The 25,681-nt window shown below is 43.2% G+C and overlaps 1 protein-coding gene and 1 long non-coding RNA gene across 4 annotated transcripts in view; one reads left to right on the top strand and one right to left on the bottom strand.

Moving 5' to 3' along the window:
- The first annotated feature begins 346 nt into the window (after window positions 1-346).
- The window catches only part of LOC143784397 (uncharacterized), a 272,312-nt gene continuing 246,977 nt past the window's right edge, over window positions 347-25,681 (top strand). For both annotated transcript variants that reach the window (XR_013217777.1, XR_013217779.1), the window contains exon 1: window positions 347-413. This is a non-coding gene — a long non-coding RNA (uncharacterized LOC143784397). The remainder of the gene's footprint in view (window positions 414-25,681) is intronic.
- CCDC141 (coiled-coil domain containing 141) overlaps window positions 14,420-25,681 on the bottom strand; it is a 174,686-nt gene continuing 163,424 nt past the window's right edge. Inside the window, exons 23-24 of one of the 2 annotated variants that reach the window (XM_077272607.1) lie at window positions 18,755-18,843; window positions 15,236-15,373 (exon numbers count right to left, since the gene is read on the bottom strand). In XM_077272607.1, coding sequence (XP_077128722.1) covers window positions 18,798-18,843 — 46 coding nt within the window. In that variant the 3' untranslated portion in view covers window positions 15,236-15,373; window positions 18,755-18,797. Of the gene's footprint in view, window positions 15,374-18,754; window positions 18,844-25,681 lie in introns of both variants that reach the window. The other variant, XM_077272606.1, reaches the window with a different exon arrangement.

Here is a 25,681-nt window from a genome sequence, read left to right as displayed (position 1 = left end):
GAGAGGGTCCATGGTTATTGGCCCCCACGTGGCTAAAAACATCTGCCCCCAGCCACCCCAGAAAAGGCACATCTGGAAGATGCGCCTATTCTGGCACTTGGCCACTCTCTTCCCACTCCCTGTAGCAGTGGGATATGGGGTAATGAAGGGTTAATGCCACCTTGCTATTGTAAGGTGACATTAAGCCAGATTAATAATGGAGAGGCGTCAATTATGACACCTATCCATTATTAATCCAATAGTACGAAATGGTTAATAAAACACACACATGATTACAAAGTATTTTAATGAAATGAACACACAGGTTGTTTTAATAATTTATTGCTCTCTCAATCCATCAGCAACACCCTCGCTTGGCAAAATAATAAACGCACAAGATACATACCCTCAGATGAACCGTCACGTCCCACGAGGTAATCCATCTGAAGGGGTTAATTATTTTACAGCCATGAGCTGTGCTAATGCACTCGCTCGTGGTTGTAATCCCTGGGGAATGAAGACAATCTGAGTGATCTGTACTTACATTGAGTTGCGGTGAGGCGCCCTCTGGTGGATGAACTCATGAACTGCAGCCTTGGAAAAGTTCCCACCAGTTCATCCACCAGAGGGCGCATCACCGCAACTCAATGTAAGTACAGATCACTCAGATTGCCTTCATTCCCCGGGGATTACAACCACGAGCGAGTGCATTAGCACAGCTCATGGCTGTAAAATAATTAACCCCTTCAGATGGATTACCTTGTGGGACGTGACGGTTCATCTGAGGGTATGTATCTTGTGCGTTTATTATTTTGCCAAGCGAGGGTTTGCAAATGGATTGAGAGAGCAATAAAATATTAAAGGGAACCTATCACCCCGTTTTTTTCGGTATGAGATAAAAATACTGTTAAATATGGCCTGAGCTGTGCATTACAATAGTGTAGTTTGTGGACCCCGATTCCCCACCTATGCTGCCGAAATACGTTACCAAAGTAGTCATTTTCGCCTGTCAATCAGGCTGGTCAGGTCGGATGGGCGTGGCTTCTTCCCCCAGATATTGCGTAGTTTTCCGTTGGTGGCGTAGTGGTGTGCGCATGTCCAAGGTCCCCAATCCTGCACGGGGGGGTGAAAATAGCAGCGATGTCCGTTATTCCATTGGTGGTCGGTGGGCGCGGCCATCTTGCTTTGGCCGCGCGTGCGCAGAAGCGGCGCTCTGCTGGCCGCGGCTTCAGGAAAATGGCCGCGGGATGCCACGCGTGCGCAGATGGAGATCGCGGCGGCCATTTTCCTGAAGCCGCGGCCAGCAGAGCGCCGCTTCTGCGCACGCGCGGCCAAAGGAAGATGGCCGCGCCCACCGACCACCAATGGAATAACGGACATCGCTGCTATTTTCACCCCCCCGTGCAGGATTGGGGACGTTGGACATGCGCACACCACTACGCCACCAACGGAAAACTACGCAATATCTGGGGGAAGAAGCCACGCCCATCCGACCTGACCAGCCTGATTGACAGGCGAAAATGACTACTTTGGTAACGTATTTCGGCAGCATAGGTGGGGAATCGGGGTCCACAAACTACACTATTGTAATGCACAGCTCAGGCCATATTTAACAGTATTTTTATCTCATACCGAAAAAAACGGGGTGATAGGTTCCCTTTAAAACAACCTGTGTGTTTATTTCATTAAAATACTTTGTAATCATGTGTGTGTGTTTTATTAACCATTTCGTACTATTGGATTAATAATGGATAGGTGTCATAATTGACGCCTCTCCATTATTAATCTGGCTTAATGTCACCTTACAATAGCAAGGTGGCATTAACCCTTCATTACCCCATATCCCACCGCTACAGGGAGTGGGAAGAGAGTGGCCAAGTGCCAGAATAGGCGCATCTTCCAGATGTGCCTTTTCTGGGGTGGCTGGGGGCAGATGTTTTTAGCCACGGGGGGGCCAATAACCATGGACCCTCTCCTGGCTATTAATATCTGCCCTCAGTCACTGGCTTTACCATTCTGGCGGAGAAAATTGCGCGGGAGCCCACGCCAATTTTTTCCGCCATTTAACCCTTTATTTTAGGAGCTACAGCGCTGAAATTTTGCACATACACACTACTAACATTAGTAGTGTGGAATATGCAAAAAAAGGGGATATGAGATGGTTTACTGTATGTAAACCATGTCTCATATCCTGTCGGGTTTAGGCAGGAGAAATGAAAAGCCGGCAATTGAATTACTGGCTTTTCACAGAATATATATTTATGTGTCTCAATGACATATATATATATATATATATATATATATATATATATATATATATATATATATATATATATATATACTGTATATATGTTTTCCCGAACATTTGAGCACATAAATCCATTAGATGTCGGTTTTGCAAGCCTGCGAGAAAATCTCGCAGTACGGATGCCATACGGATTACATACGGAGGATGCCATGCGCAAAATACGCTGACACATCCTGACTACGGATCAATATTTTGGGAACATTTCTCCGTATTACGGCCGTAAAAAACGGACCGTATTGTCTTACGCCAAGTGTGACGCCGGCCTTATGCTGTGCATTTTCAATTCCTTGTGTCTGTCAGTAATATAGTATGGCCGCTTTGCCAGTTTTCCGTTAAGATTTTATCTGTATTTGGACTACACTCACCAAAAACACGTGATTTTGGAGTAAAAGATAAAAGTTTGCAATGTCACAGAGCCCTCAGGCTTGTATAGTGTAGATTTATGTTTATACTTTTGATACATATTTGTAACTTATGTCTATATTCTTTATTTTTCTCTTTAGGGTAATTAAATTCCCACTGTAAGTCGCTATGCTTTTCAGATTGGCAAAAATTGTGTGGGCTAAAACAATTAGTCATTTGCGATTTTTTGGAATCACTTTTCTTCTTTTATTTTGGGATATTCGTTGATTTTCATCAAAAGGGAAAGAAAAAGGCAAAAATGCCAAAACAGATAATCCCAGGGTCGCGAAAGGGTTAAAACAATGCATGGTGTGTCTCTAGCACAAAGTTTCATTCAAACACGCAGAATAGTGCTGGTTTAAAGGCCTATTCACAAAAAAAGATACAAACTATATGGGCGCAGAACGATTTTTAGTAGAATCATTCTCCTCATGCAATATGGATTTTTAAGACAGTAAAGCCCACTTGCATGAAGCGATGTGCTGCTGGCAATTTTGTTTTTCCCGCACATGCAATCAAATCAGTTTGTTCCTCCACTACTGATCGGTCATGGAAAGGGACCTTAAAGCACCACTCCAATGTTGTTGTTTTTATTTCATTCATGGAGTGTTATCACTATTGTAAGGTTCCTGCTAGTGATGAGTGAGTGTGCTCGTTACTCGAGTCTTCCGAGCATGCTCGGGTGTTCTTCGAGTATCTTGGGCGTGCTCGTAGATTATGTTTGAGTCCCCGAAGCTGCATGATTTGCGGCTGCTAGACTACCTGAACACATGCAGGCATTGCCTGTTTGTTAGGGAATCCCCACATGTATTCAGGCTGTCTATCAGCCGCAAATTATGCGGCTGTGGGGACACAAACATAATCTATGAGCATGCCCAAAATACTCGGAGAACATCCGAGCATGCTCGGAAAACTCGAGTAACGAGCACACTCGCTCATCACTGGTTCCTGCCTGTAGTTGAACACTTACCAACCGCCGTCTTCTTCTTCTGTTCTTGGGGCTGCTCTGGATCTGTTCTGCTAGTTGTGACCTGACAAATTTCTCCAGTGTTTGCTGGAAGGACCGGAAGTCTCTTCCTAATTTAAGTCTTTGAGAGTCAGAACGATGTCAGTAGTCAGTAACTGCAGTCACAGGATTGCGGAATGGGATCGAAGTGGCGCCGGGAAGAGCAGAAGACAACGGCTAGTTAGTATTTTGCTATGGACAAGTAACAGATATTTGTGATACCATTCAGGTGGTGACATAAAAAAAGCCGCAGTGATGTTTTAACAGATTGATATTTTATTGGTTTAGCTGATAATTTACACCTTTAAAAAAAAACAAGACACAGGAGTCTGTTGGAAAAATATAGTTTATTTAATGTATATGTGGTATGTTATTCATGTTGTCCGTTACTTAGTAATCACCATAACATATGCTACGGTGTGTTCATTCAAGTGAAAGAGGATATCCAAGCTTATGAAAAAACAGAAAAGTGACTATACATGTGTGAATCCTTACGAGATGATGCCACCAAAGTTAAAAACTAATTATTTTACATGTTTATTTTAATTTTATTCTGCAGCTTTGTAAATCACCTCTGTTTGCATGCTTCCAACTGTAGGAAGGATTACAGTGCAAGAAGTAGTGGTTCCCATGATTCCTCACCCTCAGGGTCGGATTATAATAGGGTCAATCTGGGCGGTAGCCCAGGGCCCAGCGGTGTGTGGGGGCCCTCGGCTACCGCTCAGATTGCCCACCGCCAGTCAGGGCATTACTGCCCTGACAGGAGTATGGGCCCGGTGGGCAGAGAGGCGGCCCGCATTGGGCCCCATCTCATCTGCTCACTGGGCCCCTACCTGCGCTGCGGCAGTTTCACCTATTGATGTGTGGGCGCGCACCCGCATGTCAATAGTTAACAACAGCCGCCAGCCAATTGGAGGCTGGCAGCTGAAGTCTGCCGCAGACGCAGCGCACACGCGCCGGCGTCTGACGTCATTGTCAGTCACTGGCAAGTGCGCGCTGCTGGAGGGAGCTCACCGCTGGAGCGCAGAGGTCAGGTGAGGAGAACTCGTTTTTTTTTTTTCTAACGGCAATCCGGGGGGCCCGGGCAGGCCAGAATGCTGGACACACTGGGGCAGATTGCTGGACACACTGGGGGCAATGCTGGAGACACTGGGGCAGATTGATGGAGACAATGGGGCAGAATGCTGGAGTTGGACACACTGGGGGCAATGCTGGAGACACTGGGGCAGATTGCTGGACACACTGGGGGCAATGCTGGACACACTGGGGCAGATTGCTGGTGGACACACTGTCTGGGGGCAATGCTGGACACACTGGGGCAGATTGCTGGACACACTGTCTAGGGCAATGCTTGACACACTGGGGCAGATTGCTGGACACACTGTTTGGGGGCAATGCTGGACACACTGGGGCAGATTGCTGGACACACTGGGGCAATATGCTGGACATACTGGGGCAGATTGCTGGACACACTGGGCACTGGGGTAGATTGCTGGACACACTGGTGGCAGTACTGGAGGCATGGGCAGAATGTAGATACGGGGCATGATTGGAGACATGGGGCAGAATGAAAGACATGGGGCAGGATTGGATCATGGGGCAGGATGGATACGATGGAGACAGATGGGGCAGGATGGGGAGATCATATGGGGTAGAATGGATACTCATGAGGGCAGGATGGGAGAACATATGGCTGGAGCCAGGAATGAGATAAACGGGGCCAGGATGGGGAATATTATTTCCATAGGGTCTAATTAAGGGATATTATTACTGCAGTGATGTATTTATTTTATTTTTTGAGTATACTGTTTTAAATGGGGGGGCGGTCCTGTTACTGTGCAGAGTGACACTATCGCCTTTTTTTCTTTATGTGGTGTAATGTAGAAGTTGTGAAAAATTAAGTAATGTGTTCTGCAAGCTGAGCTTGAAAAAACTGTTATTTCCTGCAGAAACGAGTCCTGGCTGGAAGAAAGATGAAGGACTTCACCTAGAGACGTCACTGGTGAGTCAGTGTTACCTATACACTGACACTATACACTGTATACTATATGCAGAGGTCCTGTGTATAATGTCACCAGTGATCTCTGTATTATCTGTACACAGACACTGCATACTAAGTACAGATCCCCTGTGAATACTGGCACTTATGGTGATAGTATTGTGGTTTTTTTTATTACTGATCAGTATTGTAGTATTCATTCACTATGTGGTGGTAATATGTGGTCTGGAAATGGTGTTGCGGTATTTGTCCCTTGTATGTGCTATTTGGTCACCAAGTGGTGGTAATATGTGGTCTTGACATGGTGTAGCGGTATTTGTTCCTTGTATGTGATATTATTCCATCACTGTGGTTTTAATATGTGGTCTGGTCCTGGTGCGGTGGTATTTGTTCCTTGTATGTGATATTGGTCATTTTAAAAATTGAAAAATAAATCATAATATACCTAAATTGTATTGCATATTTTAACAAATATTTAATAGGTTACAGTAGAGTAGGGCCCGGCCAAAAGTGTCTATCGTGTTATGGTGGCGGCTTACAAAATCTTTGTAACATGACACACATTACCCCGTCGCATGACCCGACCCCGTCACATGACCCCGTCACATGAGCGGGGGGGGGGCCCACAGTGTCTGAACAGCCCGGGGCCCTGGCTACCCTTAATCCACCCCTGCTCACCCTTCTCTTAGAATTTGCGACTATTTAGTTTTCCTTACAACCCTATGTTACAAGGTGTAAGATAGAGCTGTAATTATTCACTGTCATCACCCACAACACAGTCTGCTACTGAGACATTGCTCTGCTGTTCTACTCCTCACTGACTACACTATATGCACACTACACCACCACCAGAGCCAGGGCCGGCATTAGCATCCGGGCAAGTGCCGGGGCCCTGAGAAGGTGGGGGGTCCCTCTTGTCATCGGGCACACCAGTGCATTATGGGAGCCCGCTGCCAGCACCAGCAAGTGGGTCCCCGGCTTGCTCAGGGCCCCAGCACTTGCAGTACTCATCTCTGCCAGTTCCTCCACTGCGGCGCCTTTTACGTCTCCTGACTCTGTGATGTTTAAGGTCAGAGGGAGCGATGTCGTCAATACAGTGCGCCCTCTGCCTAAACAGTCTCAGTGCAGAGAGCTGGAAGACAGCGACATTGAGGAGTCTGGACCTGCGTCCAGTGAGGAAAGATGAGTATTTAATTTCTATTTTTTTATGTTTGGAGAAATATATGGGGCCCATCACATACTGGAGCATTATATGGGGCCCATTATATTTGGTCCATTCTGCATGGAGTATTACAGTATATTTAGCATTATATGGAGCCCAGTATGTATGGAGCATTATAAGGGGCCCATCATATACTTTATGGAACATTATGTATGGAGCATTATATGGGGCCCATTATAGACTGTATGGGACATTATGTATGGAGCATTATATGGGGCCCATCATATACTGCATGGAGCATGATATGGGGCTCATTATATATGGAGCAATATATGAGACTTATTATGTATGAAGCAATATATGGGGCTCATTATACGGTTTGTATGGAGCATTATATGAGGCCCATCATATACTGTATGGAGCATTATATGGGGCTCATTATGTATGGAGCATTATATGGGGCTCATTATACTGTATGGATCATTATATGGAACTCATTATTTTGTATGGAGCAATATATGGGGCTCATTATACTGTATGGAGCACTATATGAGGCTTATTTTTCTATATGGAACATTATATGGGGCTTATTATTCTCTATGGAGCACTATGTGGTGCCAATAATACTGTATGTATGGAGCAATATATGTGGCTCATTATTCTGTATGGAGCACTATGTGGTGCCCATATTACTGTATGGAGCAATATATGTGCCTCATTATTCTGTATGTAGCACTATGTGGTGCCCATAATACTGTGTGGAGCAATATATGGGGCTCATTATTCTATATGGAGCATTATATGGGGCTCATTATTCTCTATGGAGCCGTATGTGGTGCCAATAATTCCGTATGGAGCAATATATGTGGCTCATTATTCTGTATGGATCACTATATGGTGCCCATAATTATGTGTGGAGCAATATATGGGGCTCATTATTCTGAATGCAGCACTAAGTGGTGTCGATAATACTGTATGGAGGACTTTACTGTCCGGTTTCTGAGCTATTGTAGAATTTACAATAGATATCACTCATGTAATGCAAGAAGTGAAATCTTTGGCATTATAACTATACCTATATTTCTCTGCCATATCTGTGCATCATGAATCGTGGTATATCTTACAGGAGCAGACTGAGACTCTTTCGCCCGGGGGCCTACAAAAACCTGGAGCCGGCCCTGGCCAGAGCCATGAAAAGTGAAAAAAGGAAAGCCAGGAAGCAGCGGAGATATGAGGCATGTAATGAGAGATGATTCCTTACCTGCCAGCCTTGTTGTATGGCATGATCAAAATCAGGATCATGTTCATCTAACTGCATGTGAGACTGGCTTACAAAGACAGTTTAGCTGTAGACAGCACATTAATAAGTGAGAAATCATGCTGCAGTTAATCCATTTGCTCATCATTTTTAAAGTTTGAAAAAAAAATCTTTAATGCAATAAATTAGTACAATTTTAAGTCCATCATACAAATTTGCTAACTGTTGATTATCTCTCCTGATTCTCCCACACAGAGGAAAGCTCGGCTCAGCTGAGCACTCTTGTATTGTATTCTCTATGAAAGAGCTGCTGGCAGACTTCTTCGGAAGTATCTTTTCTCCCGTAGAACAAAAGGATTGGTCTTTGGAAATTCGACTTGCTGAATCCTTCTCTCCCCTACCATCATCTATTAAGAAGCTGTAAGGGTATGTTTACACGTTCAGGAAACGCTGCGTGTTTGATGCTGCGTAGAGCTGCAGCGTCAAACACGCAGTGTCCAGATGTTACAGCATAGTGGAGGGGATTTTATGAAATCCCGTCTCCACTATGCGTGGTAACACGCATCCGGCGGCCCTGCGATTCCGGACATGCGGCGCGTCTTTTTAGATTGCAGCATGTCCGTTTACCTTGCGGCATCGCTGCGCCGCCGTAAGGTAAAACACAGGGCCGTATGTGTGGGGTGCGATGATACCGGATGTGTGCAGTGAACACATCCGGCATCATCGCGTCTACACACGGGGGCGGAGCTTAGGGCGGAGCGGGTTTGCCGCTCCGTCCAAACCGCCGGCCATCCTGAACGTGGACACGTACCCTTATACAATTGAAATGAAATTTCTGCAAATCGGCCACAGATTTGGGTGTAGGGTTGTGCTAAAGGTCCCCATATACATTAAATTGTTGACCAATCCCAACCGATATCAGTGGGCTTGGCCAACTTTATTCTGATGTTTATGGGGGCCTTAAGAACAACAGATCCAAGTTCACAGACCAGTTGCAGATACTGAATTTGGATTGTGTTACAGTAAATGACTATAATTACCGTATTTTTCGGATTACGCGATGCATTTTACCTGTGGGGTAGCAGCGGTGGAGTGGGGTCATAGCTGCAGGAGTGGGGAAATGCTGCAGACCCTGTCATCTCAGAAGGAGTTGGTGGTGAGCGGATGTCTCCTCTTCTGTACATATCTCTGTGGTGGGCTTCAGGAAAATTGCCACCAGAGGTGGCGCATGCTCAGTATAAGATCTAGGGAGATGAGATCTTGGGAAGAGAGATCTCAATCTGTGCATGCGCCACCTCCAGCTGCCATTTTCCATAAGCCCACCGCACTAATATGTACGGGAGAGGGGACCTCTGCTGACCCTCAACTTCTTCTGAGAGGAAGGGAACCACAGCATCGCCCCTCTCCAGCCGCCGACTACCTCCTGAAGCAGTGACCCTGGCTCATATGATCCCTTTTCACCACCGCCGATCCTGATCCCCAGGTAAGCAAATGTTAAATTGATTATAAGATGAATTATGAAATGATAATATGGCACACCATTTTATTTAAAAAAAAAATATTTTCCACTCCAAAATTTGGGGTGTGTATTATAATCCAGTGCGTCTTATAATGCACAAAATATGGTAGTTCTTGCTCATGATTCACTGCATTTTAAAGGAAACCTGTCAACAGGTTTTTCTCATGAAAGTACCGTATTATTTGCACCATAAGAAGCACTTTTTCCCCAAAAAATGTGGGAGAAAAATGGGGGGTGCATCTTATGGTGCAAATGCAGGCTTACCATGCCTCTTGTGATCCCGCTGTACCACCACCGGCCCTCAGGTAAGATACCTTAAATTTGGACAATTAGACGGACCCCCATGTCATAAAAGCTTTTTTCTGCTATTTCCCACCCCAAAATTTGGGGTGCACCTTATGTTGCGGTGTGTCTTATAGTCTGAAAAATACGGTAAGACCAGTAACTGTAAGCCCTCATATACAGTATTCTAATATGCTGCATATATTTCCCAATCTGGCCTATAATACAAAAAACCCTTTTATTATACTCACCTACAGGAAGGTATGGTCTGATGGGCGTCGCTGGTCTAGGTCTGGTGCATCCTCCCTTCTTGCGATGCTGTCCTCCTGCACTGCTTTGTGTGGATAACGCATCCTACATTATCTACACAGTGTCCAGCATCGCGCTCCTGCACAGGCGCCATTCTTTCTCCCCTGTCGGGGGCAGAGCAAAGTACTTCAGTGCACTTGTGTAGGAAAAGGACAAAGAGTGCAGGCGCATGCCCACCACAGTACTTTACTCGACAGGGCAGAAAGAAGTGTGCCTGCACAGAAGCACGATGCTGGACACTGTATGGATGACATAGGATGTGTCATTCATACGAAGCAGTGCAGGAAAACGGCGATTGCAAGAAGAGAGAGGGCGCTGGATCAAGACCAGAGACACCCATCAGACCAAACAGCCCTGTAGGTGAGTATAATAAAATATCTTTTTATTGTCTTGCAGGCCAGATTGGGGGCGTACAGTGGGGAAAATAAGTATTTGATACACTGCCAATTTTGCAAGTTTTCCCACCTACAAAGAATGGAGAGGTCTGTAATTTTTATTGTAGGTACACTTCAACTGTGAGAGACAGAATCTAAAAAATACAAATCAGTAAATCACATTGTATGATTTATAAATAATTAAATTTATTTTTTTTTGCATGAAATAAGTATTTGATCACCTGCCAACCAGCAAGAACTATGGCTTTCACAGAGCCGTTAGTTTTTCTTTAAGAAGTCCTCCTACTCTGCACTCATTACCTGTATTAATTGCACCTGTTAGAAATCATTACCTTCATAAAAGACACCTGTCCACACACTCAATCAAAATTGTAGACCTGCCCAAGGCTGGGATGTGCTACAGGACAATAGGCAAGCAGCTTGATGAGAAGGCAACAACTGTTGGCGCAATTATTAGAAAATGGAAGAAACACAAGATGACTGTCAATCTTCATTGGTCTAGGGCTCCATGTAAGATCTCGCCTCGTGGGGTAAGGATGATTTTGTGAAATGGTCAACCCAGAACTACATGGGAGGACTTGTTCAATGACCTGAAGAGAACTGGAACCACAGTCTCAAATATTACCATTAGGAACACTACGCCTTCAAGGATTAAAATCCTGCAAGGCACACAGGATCCTCCTGCTCATGCTAGCACATGTCCAGGCCCATTTGAAGTTCGCCTTCTGGATGATCAAAAATAGAACTTTTTGGTACCAGCTCCACTTGCCAAGTTTGGAGGAAGAAGAAGGATGACTACAAACCCAAGAACACTGTGAAGCATGGTGGGGGAAACATCAAACTTTGGGGGTGCTTTTCTGCAAAGGAGTCAGGATCATTGGTTTCATGTATCGTGAGATTGTGGCCAACAACCTCCTTCCCTCAGTAAGAGCATTGAAGATGGGTCGTGGCTGGGTCTTCCAGCATGACAATGATCTGAAACGCACAGACAGGGCAACTAAGAAGTGGCTCCGTAAAAGCATTTCAAGGTGCTGGAGTGGCCTAACCAGTCTCCAGAATTGAACCCAATAGAAAATCTTTGGAGGGAGCTGAGACTCAATGTTGCCCCACAGCAACCCAGAAACCTGAAAGATCTGGAGAAAATCTGTATGGAGAAATGGGCTAAAATCCCTGCTGCCCTGTGTACAAACTTGGTCAAGAACAACAGAAACGCCTGACCTCTGTAAATGCAAACAAAAGGTTTCTGTACCAATATTAAGTTCTGTTTTTCTATTGTATCAAATACTTATTTCATGTAATAAAATGCAAATTAATTATGTAAAAATCATACAATGTGATTTTCTAGATTATGTTGTTAGTTTCTGTCTCTCACAGTTGAAGTGAACCTATGATTAACCCCTTCATGACCTTGTTTTTTTCCGTTTTTCCGTATTCGTTTTTCGCTCCCCTCCTTCCCAGAGCCATAACTTTTTTATTTTTCCGTCAATTTGGCCATGTGAGGGCTTATTTTTTGCGGGACGAGTTTTACTTTTGAACGACATCATTGGTTTTACCATGTCGTGTACTAGAAAACGGGAAAAAAATTCCAAGTGCGGTGAAATTGCAAAAAAAGTGCAATCCCTCACTTGTTTTTTGCTTGGCTATTTTGCTAGGTTCACTAAATGCTAAAACTGACCTGCCATTATGATTCTCCAGGTCATTACGAGTTCATAGACACCTAACATGACTAGGTTATTTTTTACCTAAGTGGTGAAAAAAAATTCCAAACTTTGCTAAAAAAAATAAATAAAAATTGCGCCATTTTCCGATACTCGTAGCGTCTCTATTTTTCATGATCTGGGGTCGCTTGAGGGCTTATTTTTGTGTGCTGAGCTGGCGTTTTAATGATAGCATTTTGGTGCAGATACATTCTTTTGATCGGCCGTTATTACATTTTAATGCAATGTCGCGGCGGCCCAAAAAAACGTAATTCTTGCGTTTCAAATTTTTTTCCCTCTACGCTGTTTAGCAATCAGGTTAATGCCTTTTTTTATTGATCGATCGGGCGATTCTGAATGTGGCGATACCAAATGTGTGTAGGTTTGAGGGTTTTTTTATTGATTTATTTTGATTGGGGCGAAAGGGGGGTGATTTAAACTTTTATATATTTTTTATTTTTTTCACTTTTTTTTTACTTTTGCCATGTTTCAATAGCCTCCATAGGAGGCTAGAAGCAGGCTTCACTCGATCGGCTCTGCTACATAGCAGCGATCTGATGTTCGCTGCTATGTAGCAGAATTGCAGGTGTGCTGTGAGCGCCGACCACAGGGTGGCGCTCACAGCTGCCGGGGATCAGTAACCATAGAGGTCTCAAGGAACTCTATGGTTACTATTCTGAAGCATCGCCGACCTCCGATCATGTGACGGGGGACGGCGATGCGATCATTTCCGGCCGCCCTTCCGGAAGCCGTAGTTAAATGCCGCTGTCTGCGTTTGACAGCGGCATTTAACTAGTTAATAGGTGTGGGCAGATCACGATTCTGCCCGCGCCTATTAAGGGCACATGTCAGCTGTTCAAAACAGCTGACATGTTTCGGCTTTGATTTGGGCTCACCACCGGAGCCCGCATCAAAGTGGGGCTTCTGAACTCGGACGTACTATCCCGTCCGAGGTCAGAAAGGGGTTAAAAAAATACCAAATGTAAGCACTATGATATTTAGGGCATATAGCATTTAGAGCCATCAACCAGCTGGTAGGCCGTAGGCAACATGATTTTAAAGGATTATTCCTATGGCCAAGATGGTATGGCTTCTGTATTCCAGCAACAAGAGGAGGAGTTCTGAAAACAGCTGAGTACTGTGTATTTTTGTAACTCCTGTAGAAATTAGCAAACCTGCACTTTTGGTATAACATCTGAGATACGGAAACAGAGTAGCATAATTGGGCTTGGCTGTTTTCGTATCCCCCTCTCCTAGAGGGCAGGAACTAGAACCAGTTTTTCCATCTTGGCCATGAAAAGCAGAGATGGGAATAATTTTACCATACCATATAAATCAGTGAATGTATTTTTGCTTCTTTTCCTCTACATATATTCTCTTCGGCTTAATATTATTTATTCATTAACTTTACTAGCATAATTTTTATTGCTAGCTTCAGTTTTACCCTGGCACACTTACATCAGGCTCATATTCTAATGACTGATCCCATCCTCACAACTACTAAGACCGATTCAGTCCCTAATGTGTATACATACTCTTCTGTCACTGGTCACCTCTCTAGTCAGTCCTGCTCAGTCACATTGGTCTTCTCTTACTGGCTGATTCATTTAAAAAAAATAAATGGACTGTTGAACACAAAAGATCAAAAATTTACCCTTAAAAATGTAAATGCACTCTTTCTTTTTTATCCATTTGCTGGACAGTTGAACCCAACATATTGTTTGCTCCTTGTAAACAGAAGAGGCTGGTTATTCCTTCTCCATTAAAATATATAATAGTTATGTCAGTGCGTTGCCAATGACGTTAATGAGGATGCGGTAATTAAAATAAGTACTTTCATCATGAAGGCTTTGGTCCAAAAAAACGGATTGTGATTTTGATCCTAAACAAAAGGTGCTTATTTTAATTACTGCATCCTGTCTAATGATAGAGGGTTGGTCCGCAGTACCGGACTGGGGAGCCTAGAGATGTCAGACCTGCTGTGTTCCAGCAGCATCCAAGAACTTCCATATGGCTCCGTTAACAGCCGATCAGTGGCGGTGTTGGGTGTCGCACCACCTACTGATCAGATATTGATGGTCTATCCTATGGAAAAGTAGTAGCCATCCCCTATAATCATCTTCTAAATTTTATAGGTTGTTTGATCATTTTAGTGAACTAATAAATATTTAATAATAATAATTAATAGCAATTAACGTACATGATGCACAATGTACAGATTACACGATATAGGTATGGTTTACAGGGATTATCAATTTATATTAATATTTATGTTAACTATTATTTATACCTGAAAAAGGGTGAATAACTATGTAAAAGTAAATGCATTGCTTCTCCTGCCTCAAACTTATGATGTTTGTAACAGTCAACAAGCTCCTTGACACACGCGTCTCTCACAGCTCATCTGAGCTTCGATGATGGAGTTGGAGAGATAGTCTTTCTATATCAGATTACTGTACAACGTCTGGAGTAAAAACTAGACATCCCTGAATGCAGATCGCCCAGTTTGTAAATTTCAGCTCTGAAACATTGTGAATGCAGCACTGGATTATAATAAAGGCCGTACATCATGATAAAAATGTGATAAGTGATACAACATATTTGCAAAGTTACTCCAATTCTTGTTTAAGTAAATTCTATAAACTTTAAACTGATGCTGTGTTCTAATTTAATGGAGTTTTCTGACTCGTCCAAATGGCAGTCAAGTGTTTCACAATAGTCAATGGTTATGTTATATTATTCTGTGAACTATTTGACTATTTTAGCGGTTGGAAGAAAAATAGACTAAAAGTAGTCAAATCCCTAAAAGTCATTGACAAGCTGTGCATTAGCTAATACAGTATCCAATACATAACTGACACACAGAGATAGATGACAAAAAGTGTTATCCAGTCAACATCTGAAACCCATGGTGGTCTGCTTTCTGTCAGCTTGGCATCACCGATGGAAGTGATGGTGGCATTATAGACTGATGTGAGACCTATTAATTGGCCGGGATCCGAGGCAGACACTTCTTGCTTTTCATTGTCGACAAGGTGTTTCTTATTCTTTCTGTACCTAAAGCAGAAAGTTGTTATTTGTGGCAGGATCATAATGTGATATTCCATACAGTGAAATACAAAAAAAAATTATGGAAATTTTTCATTTTCCTCCTTATCCTGCAGATGAAAATGATATGTTAACTTAATAATAAAGACTTTAGCACCAGTGATAATGCGTGAATTGTTAGTGTATATTTCCATGCATTGCTAAAATGTGTAGAATAAAATCTGTGTTTATAGCTTTTGAATAATATACATTATGTAGGACTGTGATTGGTTAGGCAATAGGAAAAATAGAGGGTCTTCATTAAGTGACACACGGTACAGAGCAGATTTAGGCTGCAGTTTAGAAATTAAACCAGAGGAAAAGAGAAAAAAGTTTTTCAAAGATTTTATCTGGTGAGGAAATTATTTTTCTACTTAAAAGATTATTTCCGAGATAATAAGTTATCCCCCATCTAGAATAATGGATAGTTTACTGATCACTAGAGGTTTGACTACTGGGACCCCCAAGAAATCCTGAGAACAGTGCTCGCCTCATCTTTCTCTGTCATTCCCATAGACAATGAATGGAGCAGAAGTTGTTAATGCGTATTACCTCTCTATTTAACACGGGACTCTGCAGGACACAGTCCCCAGCTTCCAGAGCCTTGCTCTTGGATCATTGGGAATTAGAGCCCCAGTGATCACCACATAGTCGTGCTCTACCTTATCTTGGAAATAACTCTTTAAAACATTATTAAACTGAAGATTCAACATGGCACATTATAAAAAAAAATCTCTAAAGAAAATTTCTCCCTTTACAAAATGAATTCAGTTGGTTTATAGACCAGGGGATCATTAGTGAAAATCAAAGTTCTCTATAGGCCCCCATGGAATCTGTTTGGGTTGAATATAGAGGGTGACTTTGGACAGGTTATATAATGATGTTGGACAAAGCTTAAAGGAGTAGTTTCATGTCATTAACTTGCTTTAGATATGTAGATAAACAGAATGAAAATAATCAAATTTACAAATGACTTGCTTTTTCTATCTGTTGTCATTCTCCTGCTGTGGGCGCTTCTATCTTACATAGTGTACAGCTTGTTTCCATGGATCTGCACTAGAGCCTGCAATGTGTACAGGTGCAGTAGTTACATTTCAATGATTGGATTACAACTTTTAATTCAAAGAGGCATGCCCGTTCCTCCTACCCAAGCAGCCAAGAAGTAAGGAAACTGCATAGCTCTGATCTTCTCAAAGGACAACTTGAGAATACCCCTTTAACATAGATTACGCTTAGCACTTAATTTAAATGTAGGGAATTAAAAGTATTTTGGATGAAAGAACCCGGGAACAGCTTTAATAGAAGTACTTTTAGTTCTAGAACATCATGGGTAGGCAGTGGCTGGAATATGAACATTTCACCTTTTTACTTGATAGGATGTGTATTGAGGTTTGAATAAAGAAAAAAATCTCTGTTAATGCCCTTCTGTTACCTACATCCTCTAATTAGACTGATATTTTGTTCGTGTTGTCTTTGATGTTTTTTTATTTCATATTTAGCAGACACTTTAATTGGTTGCAGGACAGTGGGGGTCCAGGACCAGAGACGCCTTCTTATCACTCAATTGATCCCTGAACAGTGCGCAGGACCCATACCCTCCATGATCTACATGCAGTTAAGGTACCTGACAAATATGAAAAAATATTGACAAAGTTTAGTTACACTTAAAGTTAAATTTTGTCTTCTAGATCAACTTTTAAATAAAGTAATGGTCTTAATATATTTTGGAAAGACTTTCTATAAAAAGATAATCTGTAAACATAGATACAGTTATCACTAGCTGACCAACAACTACTCAAAGGTTTATCCAAGACTTTTTTTTTTACTATATGCTAAATAAAAGTTGTTATCTACCTGCCTGTTCTACCCGATGCCGACACAGAGCGGTCATTGACCGTTGCTGCCTGTGATTCAGTTTCTCAATGTCTACAGAGCAGCTCTTCCTTTTTCGGGCTGCTCTAACGATGGGGTGTAACTATTGATGTCATGCTGATTGACAGCGTCATGCTGATTGACAGCCTGCTCACCGCAGTTAGGTAACACCTACGTGCCTGTTAGTTTGTAGCCTAAAAGTTATATATATATATATATATATATATATATATATATATATATATATATATATAGCCTTCAGTCCATGCAACAGCATTCTTGGAGAATGAGGCCTATCCTAGCTTGTGTGTTATGACCCCAATGGCAGAGGGTCTCAGAAATAGTTACCAAGTCTGCAAACACAAAAACCAGCTCATAGGGCAGTGGTAACTGGGCTGACCATATATCTAATCCTAGCACCACAACTAACAGCAGCCGGGGAACGTGCCTACGTTGATTCTAGACGTCTCGCGCCAGCCGGAGAACTAACTAACCCTAGAAGGGAAAAGAAAGACCTTTCTTGCCTCCAGAGATAAAGACCCCAAAAGTTGGATACAAGCCCCCAACAAATAATAACGGTGAGGTAAGAGGAAAAGACAAACGTAAGAATGAGCTAGGTATTTAGCAAAGAGAGGCCCACTAGCTAATAGCAGAATATAGTAAGATAACTTATATGGTCAGCAAAAACCCTATCAAAAATATCCACGCTGGAAATTCAAGAACCCCCGAACCGTCTAACGGCCCGGGGGGAGAACACCAGCCCCCTAGAGCTTCCAGCAAGGTCAGGAATCACATTTAGTACAAGCTGGACAAAAATGAGAGCAAGCAAATAACTGAAAAAACAAAGAAGCAAGACTTAGCTTAATTTTGCACGAACCAGGACCAGCAGATAGGAGCAAACAAAAAGGATCTGATTACAACGATGCCAGGCACTGGACTAAGGATCCATGAGGTTTATATAGCAACACCCCTGGACTAACGACCCAGGTGGGTGCAAACTGAGGGAAGAAAATCCCAGAGTCATATCACTAGTAACCACAAGAGGGAGCCAAAAAGTCTAATTCACAACACTTGTGCCATCCTCTGTGCTATTAGGTGGCAAGGATCTACTGTACATAGAGCTCTACGCTACAAAAGTACTGTATTCTTAGAAAACACATGTGTATTGACTTGGTCTAAGTGTTATGGAAAGGTGTGAAGGGCTAATAAACATATCACCCTTCTGTCCTGGATAGTAATGTCTGGAATCAAATGGGACAATCCAGATGATGTTTTCTACAGAGCTCCCTTCTCTTTTTTACACTACAGAATATTTTAGTATGTGCGCTTGCACAGAGGGGACTCCACTAAATTAGTAGAGTATAAATTTATTCATTTCTTTCACATATTATAATGATTACTCAGTTTTTAGCAAACTGACCACTTATTGACATGTTGACTTTAGACAGCGTAAATCTGCTTAGCTAGTCACAGCCTTACTTTATATCTGGAAGTCATCTCTGGGACATGAAGTACTTCTGTTCTATAATTGGTGCATGTCCCCCTTGTTGAGTTTTAAACCTTGAATGCTGTCAAAAGAAAGGTTTTGCTATAAGCCGCTTGACAATCTTGTCGCATTATAACTATAAGTTAGTGACTAGTTCCATATAGTTAAATTAACAACTACAAAAGACTAGTAGATGTGAAATCTCGTATTACAAAATACATTGGGGCAGATTATTTCCTGTTGTGATCTATAATTTATAGAACATAAATGTAAAAAAGGCACTCACAAAATGCCACAAATCTATCAGTGTGGCGTGCTATCGATTTGGTGAATGTTTGTCTCGCATTAGATTTTTTTCTTTTTAATATTGTTAATTGATAGCAAAGTTTAGTCTATTGTCTTGCACTAGAGTTGGGGCAAATACATTTGTATCCGCTGTATGGAAGCAGAACCACCACCTCTTATCTGATGGCATCCGTGACTCTTCTGTTGATTAGCCAGCCTGGTACGACATCACAAGTGTGTCACATTGCATTGATGATGTCGCACTAAGCCAGCTAACGAGAAGAAGGGCCACAGTCAGGTAACAGGCAGTTCTCCCGCTCGCATCCAGTGAGCACAGACCACTGTCATGGCCGATAGACTGGGACATACAAATCGATTCTTAAAAACTCTTTGCATCTAAAGATTGGAGCTCAAAAATAGAAAATTAAGTACATTTTGCAATTAGCCAAATTTTCATCCTTTTTTCTAGACACTTTAAAAAGTGTTGTGCAGCACAAACATCTGTTCTTTTTCATGCATTTAACTGATAAGCTTGTTTGAAATATATAGGTGACATCTAACATCAGAGTTGTGGCACAACAATAGTAAATCATCCATATTATGTTATAACACAGCTGTGTTACATGAGCTGCAGAAAGTACAGTTGAGCAAAAAGATTTGCAGGAGACTGGTTCTGCATCCACATCCATATTCAATGGCTGCCAATTCAGGGCAGTGCAAAATTCCTCAGCTGGAATCCTCTTGTGACTACGAGGCCCTGCGACATCATGACGTCGTTAGTACAATGCATGTCATTTGCACAAATTCTCTTTTCCCTGCATGAGTCATCCCCCTCTTCAACTCTTGACCCATCTGCTCCGCCTCTTCCTCCTTCCAGGGACTTTGCAGTGAGCATAATTGTAGTTTTAGTGCTAACTCATGCAGGGAAAAGAGACTTCTTGTTTCTGCATAGGGCTAAGAAGGATTCAGCTAGTCTGTTTATAAATACCAGATGTCATAGACCTAATGGAAACGAGAAGAATTTACTGGGTATAAAGGCAAAATAAGCAATTGTAAGTACACAGTGACATATAATATTATGACTAATATATTAAGAGGATACAAACTTTTATGGAAGGGCTGTTTTAAATAGTTACCAAAGTGGCTTTCCAGTAATTTATTTTTCAAGCAAAAACGAGCACATGAAGATGTCACATGACCACTACAGGAAATCAGAGGCCACTTATTGACTAAAGTAGTGACAGTTTGTCTGAGCCAGAAAGGAGAGCTCAGGGTGTGTTTCTTCCTGCTCAAAAGGAACAACACCACTGCAGTCAGTCAATCAGGTGCTGCGGACTGTATACAGATGTCACATGATGTCCCCCATCAAAGTAAGAATAAAAAGACATAAGCATCGAAGCAGAACAGCAGGGGTCCAGTACCTGAGTACCTATTTTTTGTTTTTAACTATAAAGTATTTATGGGTAATTAAAATGTAAAGATAAAGTCAGGAATAAATAATTAAAAATATGAGGTCAATTTTTTTGAAGCCACAAAATGAGGTTGCAAACTTTCATCTATTTGCAGACAAAAATTCTAAACGTGTGAGATTTTTGGTGAAAACGTGCGGCAACTGATCAATCACAAAGGACAAATTGAAGTATTTTTCTGTCTTGCTTTTTGCCTTCAAATTCCTTTGGCATCATGCACAGAATATTGTCACATGCTTCAGATTTCATTCACAATCTGCAAGAAAAATTATTACAACATGCTGCAGTTTTATACAGAATTTTCACCTCTAGGGGCATTGGATGATAACATCTTCTCTTAGTATATATGGCTTTCATCTTAGTACTTAAGTCAGGGGTAGGGAACCTCTGGCCCGTGGGCAGATTCACAGGGACTGCAGTGTTTGGGCTAGCAGCCAGCCCTTTAATTTCTTCTTGCACTGCAAGCACGCAGCGTTCACTACTGAATGCTGCAGTGCATGCAGTGAAGGATTACGTCCTGATGCTGGCCAGTGTTAGCGTCTGGACGTACTCTGTGGGAGTTGCTAGCCGGCGATGCACTTATATGTCTCCTGTGAAGCATGCACCAGCCCCAAATGTCCCCTGTGAAGTATGCACCAGCCCCAAATGTCTCCTGTGAAGTATGCACCAGCCTTAAATGTCCCCTGTGAAGTATGCACCAGCCCCAAATGTCCCCTGTGAAGTATGCACCAGCCCCAAATGTCCCCTGTGAAGTGTTCACCAGCCTTAAATGTCTCCTGTGAAGTATGCACCAGCCCCAAATGTCTCCTGTGAAGTGTGCACCAGCCTTAAATGTCTCCTGTGAAGTATGCACCAGCCCCAAATGTCTCCTGTGAAGTGTGCACCAGCCCCAAATGTCTCCTGTGAAGTGTGCACCAGCCCCAAATGTCTCCTGTGAAGTATGCACCAGCCCCAAATGTCCCCTGTGAAGTATGCACCAGCCCCAAATGTCTCCTGTGAAGTATGCACCAGCCTTAAATGTCCCCTGTGAAGTATGCACCAGCCCCAAATGTCCCCTGTGAAGTATGCACCAGCCCCAAATGTCCCCTGTGAAGTGTTCACCAGCCTTAAATGTCTCCTGTGAAGTATGCACCAGCCCCAAATGTCTCCTGTGAAGTGTGCACCAGCCTTAAATGTCTCCTGTGAAGTATGCACCAGCCCCAAATGTCTCCTGTGAAGTGTGCACCAGCCCCAAATGTCTCCTGTGAAGTGTGCACCAGCCCCAAATGTCTCCTGTGAAGTATGCAGTAACCCTAATGTCTCCAGTGATGTATATACTCCAGCCCCGGTGTCTCCTATGTGCTGTGTATGGACCAGCCCCTGTTTCTCCTATATGTTTCATATGCATCAATTGCAAGTGAGCAGTGATGAATTCCCCACTGTGAGAAGACATGCAGTGCAATACACCCAGGGCCGGACTGGGACTAAAATTCAGCCCTGGCATTTGAAGTTACACAGGCCCACTTGTCACATGGTGACTGTATAATATCTTTGTACACTTGTAGGCAGGGCCGGTTTTAGGCAAAGTGGGGCCCTAGGCAAAGTTTAAAATGGGTCCCCAAATGCTAACATATTGCACATCACACAGAAGCCTTTCTGTTGTATTTACGTGCGCTGAGTTCAGGCCGCTAAACGAGTTTGATCGACAATACTGAAGTTGTTCAACGCTTGTTTTCCGGCCTCTTTCCACCAGCTGAGGAATAATGATGAGACAGAACGATCACTAATAGATCACCATACAGTATCATGTTTTCAGCAGCACATCTACAGTTTACACTGGCAATGTGCTGCTGACAACAAGGCTTTTTGTTCCAGCAAAAACAATCCGAATATGCAGCATTTTACTTGTTTAGTAAAATACACCCCATAGTCCTCCATATATTATAATGTGCTCCATAGTCCTCCATATAGTATAATACACTCCCTATAGTCCTCCATATATTAAAATACACTGCTCAGTCCTCCACATAGTATAATACACTCCTCATAGTCCTCCATATAGCATAATACAATCCTCATAGTCCTCCATATAGCATAATACAATCCTCATAGTGCTCCATATAGTATAATGCACCGCCACAGTCATCCATGTAGTACAATTCACTTCCCATAGTATAATGCACCCCATAGTTCTTCATATAGTATAACGTATTCCCCATAGTCCTCGATACAGTATAATGCAGCCCACATATAGTATAATGCAGCCACCCCAGAGTATAATGCAGCCACCCCAGAGTATAATACAGCCACCCCAGAGTATAATGCAGCCACCCCACAGAGTATAATGCAGCCACCCCAGAGTATGTAACCCCCATAGAATATAATACAGCCCACCTCCCCATAATATATAATGTAGCCCCCCATAGAATATAATGCAGCCCCCCATAGTATATAACGCAGCCTCCCCCATAGAATATAATATACCCCCACAATAGTATATAACACAGCCACATAGTACATAACATGGCCTCCCCCATAGAATATAATATACTCCCCATAGTATATAGCAAAGCCCGCATATTATATAGCACAAACCGCATAGTATACAGCACAGCCTGCATACTATAGCACAGCTCGCGTAGTAGATAACACAGCCCACACAGCAGTATTCAGCACAGACCACACAGTAGTATACAGCACAGACCACACAGTAGTATACAGCACAGCCCACGTAGAAGTATACAGCACAGTCCACACAGTAGTATACAGCACAGCCAACAGAGTAATATATACAGCACAGCCCACAAAGTAATATATACAGCACAGCCCACAGAGAACTATATACAGCACAGCCCACAGAGAACTATATACAGCACAGCCCACAGAGAACTATATAAAGCACAGCCCAGAGTACTATATACAGCACAGCCCAGAGTACTATATAAAGCACAGCCCAGAGAGTACTATATACAGCACAGCCCAGAGAGTACTATATACAGCACAGCCCAGAGAGTACTATATACAGCACAGCCCAGAGAGTACTATATACAGCACAGCCCACAGAGTACTATATACAGCACAGCCCACAGAGTACTATACACAGCACAGCCCACAGAGTACTATATACAGCACAGCCCACAGAGTACTATATACAGCACAGCCCACAGAGTACTATATACAGCACAGCCCACAGAGTACTATATACAGCACAGCCCACAGAGAACTATATACAGCACACAGTAGTATACAGCACAGAGCACAGCCCACAGAGAACTATATACAGGCTACAGCCCACAGTAGTATACAGCACAGAGCACAGCCCACAGAGAACTATATACAGCACAGAGCACAGCCCACAGAGAACTATATACAGCCCACAGTAGCATACAGCACAGAGCACAGCCCACAGATAACTATATACAGCCCACAGTAGTATACAGCACAGAGCACAGCCCACAGAGAACTATATACAGCACAGAGCACAGCCCACAGAGAACTATATACAGCCCACAGTAGCATACAGCACAGAGCACAGCCCACAGTAGTATACAGCACAGAGCACAGCCCACAGAGAACTATATACAGCACAGAGCACAGCCCACAGAGAACTATATACAGCCCACAGTAGCATACAGCACAGAGCACAGCCCACAGATAACTATATACAGCCCACAGTAGTATACAGCACAGAGCACAGCCCACAGAGAGCTATATACAGCCCACAGTAGTATACAGCAGAGCACAGCCCACAGAGAACTATATATAGCACAGAGCACACAGTAGTATACAGCACAGAGCACAGCCCACAGAGAGCTATATACAGCCCACAGCAGTATACAGCACAGAGCACAGCCCACAGAGAACTATATACAGCCCACAGTAGTATACAGCACAGAGCACAGCCCACAGAGAACTATATACAGCCCACAGTAGTATACAGCACAGAGCACAGCCCACAGAGAACTATATACAGCCCACAGCAGTATACAGCACAGAGTACAGCCCACAGAGAACTATATACAGCCCACAGCAGTATACAGCACAGAGCACAGCCCACAGAGAACTATATACAGCCCACAGCAGTATACAGCACAGAGCACAGCCCACAGAGAACTATATATAGCACAGAGCACACAGTAGTATACAGCACAGAGCACAGCCCACAGAGAGCTATATACAGCCCACAGCAGTATACAGCACAGAGCACAGCCCAGAGAACTATATACAGCCCACAGTAGTATACAGCACAGAGCACAGCCCACAGAGAACTATATACAGCACAGAGCACAGCCCACAGAGAACTATATACAGCCCACAGCAGTATACAGCACAGAGCACAGCCCACAGAGAACTATATACAGCCCACAGCAGTATACAGCACAGAGCACAGCCCACAGAGAACTATATATAGCACAGAGCACACAGTAGTATACAGCACAGAGCACAGCCCACAGAGAGCTATATACAGCCCACAGCAGTATACAGCACAGAGCACAGCCCACAGAGAACTATATACAGCCCACAGTAGTATACAGCACAGAGCACAGCCCACAGAGAACTATATACAGCCCACAGTAGTATACAGCACAGAGCACAGCCCACAGAGAACTATATACAGCCCACAGCAGTATACAGCACAGAGCACAGCCCACAGAGAACTATATATAGCACAGAGCACACAGTAGTATACAGCACAGAGCACAGCCCACAGAGAGCTATATACAGCCCACAGCAGTATACAGCACAGAGCACAGCCCACAGAGAACTATATACAGCCCACAGTAGTATACAGCACAGAGCACAGCCCACAGAGAACTATATATAGCACAGAGCACACAGTAGTATACAGCACAGAGCACAGCCCACAGAGAACTATATACAGCCCACAGCAGTATACAGCACAGAGCACAGCCCACAGAGAACTATATACAGCCCACAGTAGTATACAGCACAGAGCACAGCCCACAGAGAACTATATACAGCCCACAGCAGTATACAGCACAGAGCACAGCCCACAGAGAACTATATACAGCCCACAGCAGTATACAGCACAGAGCACAGCCCACAGTAGTATACAGCACAGAGCACAGCCCACAGAGAACTATATACAGCCCACAGTAGTATACAGCACAGAGCACAGCCCACAGAGAACTATATACAGCCCACAGCAGTATACAGCACAGAGCA

This window comes from Ranitomeya variabilis, chromosome 7 (genome assembly GCF_051348905.1).
Source record: "Ranitomeya variabilis isolate aRanVar5 chromosome 7, aRanVar5.hap1, whole genome shotgun sequence".
NCBI classification, from domain to species: domain Eukaryota; kingdom Metazoa; phylum Chordata; class Amphibia; order Anura; family Dendrobatidae; genus Ranitomeya; species Ranitomeya variabilis.
This window is presented reverse-complemented; position numbering and strand designations above follow the sequence as displayed.